Raw genomic sequence first — 4,372 nt, 5'->3', positions numbered from 1 at the left:
GTAAGTCAGAAACATGAAAACTTTTCACTGTGTGAGATTGATGAAGAGCTACCAAAACTGAGTGAATTCTTAATCAGTTTGAAGACACAAGTATTTTTCTCTTGGATATAGATTCTTTGACACAAATGCAATCAATTTCCAACATTTCAGGGCCATAGTGAAGATGATTGTGTTGTGATGATTAGATAAAGTGTCTAAGTAGTCAAAACTGGCAACTCAGTCTTTGGTGTGAGATTTCCCACCCACCACAGTGAATTGCCAGGTGAAAATGAAGAGAATAACTAAGTGAAACAAGAGCTTTCCAATGAATATATTTTCATTAAATTTCACTTAGAATTGATGGTGTTCCATATCAAGTGCTGTGACGCAGTACGAGGAATTTCGGTATGGTACTGTTTTAAAATCACATGTTTTTTAATTGGCTGGCTTTGCCCACTCAAGAGATGCTGGGCTGCAGAGTTCTTCTCAAAATATCCCAGTTAAGACCCTCAATTTTACGGCCACCCAACGAGTCCAGCTTCCCAAGATCACCTAGAAACCCTACTGAAATGCGTCGCATCAAAACCGTTTCTCTCGCTCCGAAAAAATCTTTGGCCTTCCCACGTAATAGACAATCCTCAAACCATTCAGCTTCGGTTTCATCAAATGGTAGATTCACCAATCTCATGGCATTCTCTGTCCGTATCTCGTTTTGCTTAATAGAGAGAACAGATATGATCATCTGATCAACTAGCGCATGTCGGGTACTGATGGGTTGTTTGCGAGTAAAATCGAAGGCTAAAGCGAGCCTTGTTCGACACAACATAGTAAAATAGGCGAATAGAACTTTGCTCGAAGTCAGGGGCGGGGAGACGCTTATGTAATACGCAACGGCCAGGGCATCGTCCTGTGAAACTGTTAAAAGGGCATAGAGGATTTCGTCTGGAAATGTGGGAATGAGAGAGGGTTCAGTAAGATGCTTCAGTGCGCTCTAAAAGGTTACATAAAGTTAGCCACTGCATAAACAGAACAGGCTGCAATGATAGACTCACACGAAATTCCAATCCATCCAATTGCCAAAGACCGTCTATGAATAGCCTATAGTGCTGCGGTAGATAACACTGCTGAACAAAATGTAGGCTGCGGGGTGTATCGCTTGCATCTTGGCAGTCTCGAAGGAGGTAATATATCACGGATTGTTTGTAATGATTCGGCGAGGACGATGATATTACTTTCCTATGGAGTTTCCTGAGGGTCTCGATTGATTTCGGGGGATACAAGGTCGATGCTGAAGCAAGGATTAGTAGAGCAAATCATTAGGGTCGGAGTAAAGGGAGTTGTAGTCGTACCAGATTCAATTCCTAGGAATAGGAGGAGGCGGTCAATGAAAAGGATGTTGTGGAGAACCTTTCGGTTCGCAAGGATTTGGTTTACTAATTCCACGCTGTAGGGATTATTACTAAAGCTGAAAGTGATGTCGAAGCTCTCCCAAGGCGCCATGTTGTTGATGCTAACTTCGGGTGTTTTAATATGATATACTCAGTGAGCCGAGAAATATCTCTGACTCGAAGGGAGGGGCGAACAGAAAACAAATAAATGGATTTGTAAAAAGTCTGTACGGCTGCATTGGGTGTGCAATACTCCGTACTCCCCAGAGAACAAGTCATCACCTATTACTACGGGTCCCCCATAGGTTACCTCATCATCTCTGACGCGTGCTGTTAAGGTTCTTAAGCGCGAATTTGGTGATTTGGGCTAGCCCATTTGGGTAATTTGGCCATAACCTGACCAGCACAGTGTCTGAGCCAGTTTTCAGCTTTTTTGCAAAAAGTTGAAAATCATCATACAAATTTAGAAATTGCAAACTGAGTCAGTGACTCAGTATCATGCATGTTGAATATATCATATCACAACTTCATGAATACTTGTTTGTCATTGAAATTATATTCCTTTAAAACTCTTTACTCTCTTCAACCTATGCCTCAATTTTAATACAAAATCATAGTGTGATGAATCATGAATCATGATAGAGCAATTACAGTTCAAAAACTGAATCATTATTTTAACTGCTTAGATACTTTTTCTTATCATTACAGTGTATTCACATCAGCTACAGCTCTGAAAGCTTCAAAACTGCTTGTGTTTAAGATAAATAATATATATTTAAAAGAAAAATATTTACATTTACAAACTCAGCAAAAATTCACTCAGTTTTGCTCTTTCTTTATTAGCTTTTTTCTGACTTACTAAGTAATCATTACTAATATCAGATCAAAGTGTTAGAACAGCAGAATACTGTCAAAACTTCAGCAGAATATAGAAATTGAATCACAAGTCAGTTAAAACAAGATCTTTTCAAATTCAGTTTCATATCTATGATTTTCTGATCAATTTGCTATCACTCTGATAATTGATTGATTTTCTGCAGCTCAAATATCCACTTTCAGAAAGTCAAAACCATTTGTCACTGGTAGATTGACTGTCAGAAGTGGAATTTCCTAGCTAAAATTCCATCACTAACAAATTTCATAGAGAATTGAGACAAAACTGAAACTTGATAATTCAAACTGAGAAGTACTGAAACTTGGGTTCAATGTACTGATTTCTGAAATGAAAATGAAATCTAATATAAAATAGATTTAGACTATTTAAATTATTAGAGACAGAAATATGAGATCTCCAAAAACTTAAAATAAAATTTTATTTTATACTACTTTTAGTATCAAAATCATATAAATATATATATATGCATCTTGACTTAAATATTTTGATGTAAAAATACACTTTTAAAATAAACTTTGAAAAAATATTAAAGTTATTTCAGTTTCTGAAAATTTTTTGAAGAAGATCTGAAACTTAAACATTTAAAATTGAAAAGAAAATGAAACTTTTATCAGTATTTTGAGAGAAGATTGAAACTTATCACAAAATTTTAAAAGAGAAATGGAATAAACTGACTTATACTGTTCTCCAATCTTAGTTTCTGAGAAATGTCTATAGAGATTTGTGTAATCAGTCTATAATTCCATTTAGACTGATTAATAAAATCAGAATTTTCCAGCTGAGATTTCATCTCTCATAAATTTTATAGAGAATTGAAATGAAACTGAGACTTAATGATTCAAACTGAAAAGTACTGAAACTGTACTAAAATGGGAATGGAACTTAATTTAAAGAGATTGAGATTATTTATGTGAGAATATAGCATTCTCAAATATAATCAAATTTATATACTATATATTGTCTTAAATAACATGTGTATAACATGTATAACTTCTATAACATTTACAGAGTCATATACATAAATCTTGATTAAATATAAACTTTGATTTGTAATTCTTTTGGAATTAGTTCAAATCTTATTATATAAAAGTTTATTTCAAACTTTATTTCCCAATAGAGTTACAGCAATAAGGTTACCACTATAGTATTGCTTGTATAAATTATTAATCAAGAAAAGAATAATAAATTGAGATGGCAAATTACATCATAATATGATATTACATCATATAGAATGTCATCATATATGACATCATCAATAACATTCTAAAATTTAATGTTGCATAGTTTATTTTCAAGATTAATAAACTATTGCACATTATATTCAACTTTAACAAGTTTTATAATCAGTTATACCAACTTTCTATAAATCTACATCATAGATATTCTGGTTTATAGAAAGTATCAGCCACTGAAACCAGAATTTATAAAATGTCTCATATAATAATTCAGTTTTCTAAAAAGTATAACTACTTTTTACAAAACTATTGCAAGTATTGCACAATATATGGCATCATACTGCATCATACTGCATCATACATTACATCACACATGATGTAACAGTTATAAATCAAGACAAATATGCCATAACTTACATAACTCAAACTCTAAACTCACAGTCTATAAATAAGATCAAAACTCTCACTGTCAAAAACTTCTTTGAATATTTATTGACTATTTCTTCTATATTATTATTTTCTGAACTCTATTATCACTGTTCTCACTCTACTCATTCACAAAAATCTTATATATAACTACATACTTATATATTAATATATATTTATATAGTTATTAGTAAGTATATTCTACAGTCTACTAACTAAGCTTTTGTTGTATGAGCTTCTACTGCATATTGACTTGCTCACAATATTATACTGAGCATTTTTAAAAATAATTCTTTTGTTATAGTTACTATATTCTGACTTTTTTCAAGATCCTCTGATACTTCTAGTAATATTCAGTAACTTAATCTTATCATATAAGATCAAGATCTATTAAGTCACTTCACAATATCTGAATTTCTGAAAACAATTCAACTCACATCATATTAATTGTGCACTGATAACATTCATGTTTGAAATTCATAATTATTTGTTGAAACATCTGATGATCA

At 32.6% G+C, this 4,372-nt stretch overlaps 1 protein-coding gene across 1 annotated transcript; it reads right to left on the bottom strand.

Annotated features, from left to right (window-relative positions):
• Positions 1 to 436: 436 nt before the first annotated feature.
• On the bottom strand, positions 437 to 1,479 carry LOZ57_005366 (uncharacterized protein; the record flags this gene model as incomplete). Its single annotated transcript, XM_049254397.1, has 3 exons — positions 437 to 970; positions 1,032 to 1,267; positions 1,329 to 1,479. 3 exons carry the CDS (start codon positions 1,477 to 1,479, stop codon positions 437 to 439), a joined length of 921 nt encoding a protein of 306 aa, XP_049106701.1.
• Between the last annotated feature and the right edge of the window lie 2,893 nt (positions 1,480 to 4,372).

Source organism: Ophidiomyces ophidiicola (assembly GCF_022830035.1).
Source record: "Ophidiomyces ophidiicola strain CBS 122913 chromosome Unknown scaffold_26, whole genome shotgun sequence".
Classification (NCBI taxonomy): Eukaryota; Fungi; Ascomycota; class Eurotiomycetes; order Onygenales; family Onygenaceae; genus Ophidiomyces; species Ophidiomyces ophidiicola.
This window is presented reverse-complemented; position numbering and strand designations above follow the sequence as displayed.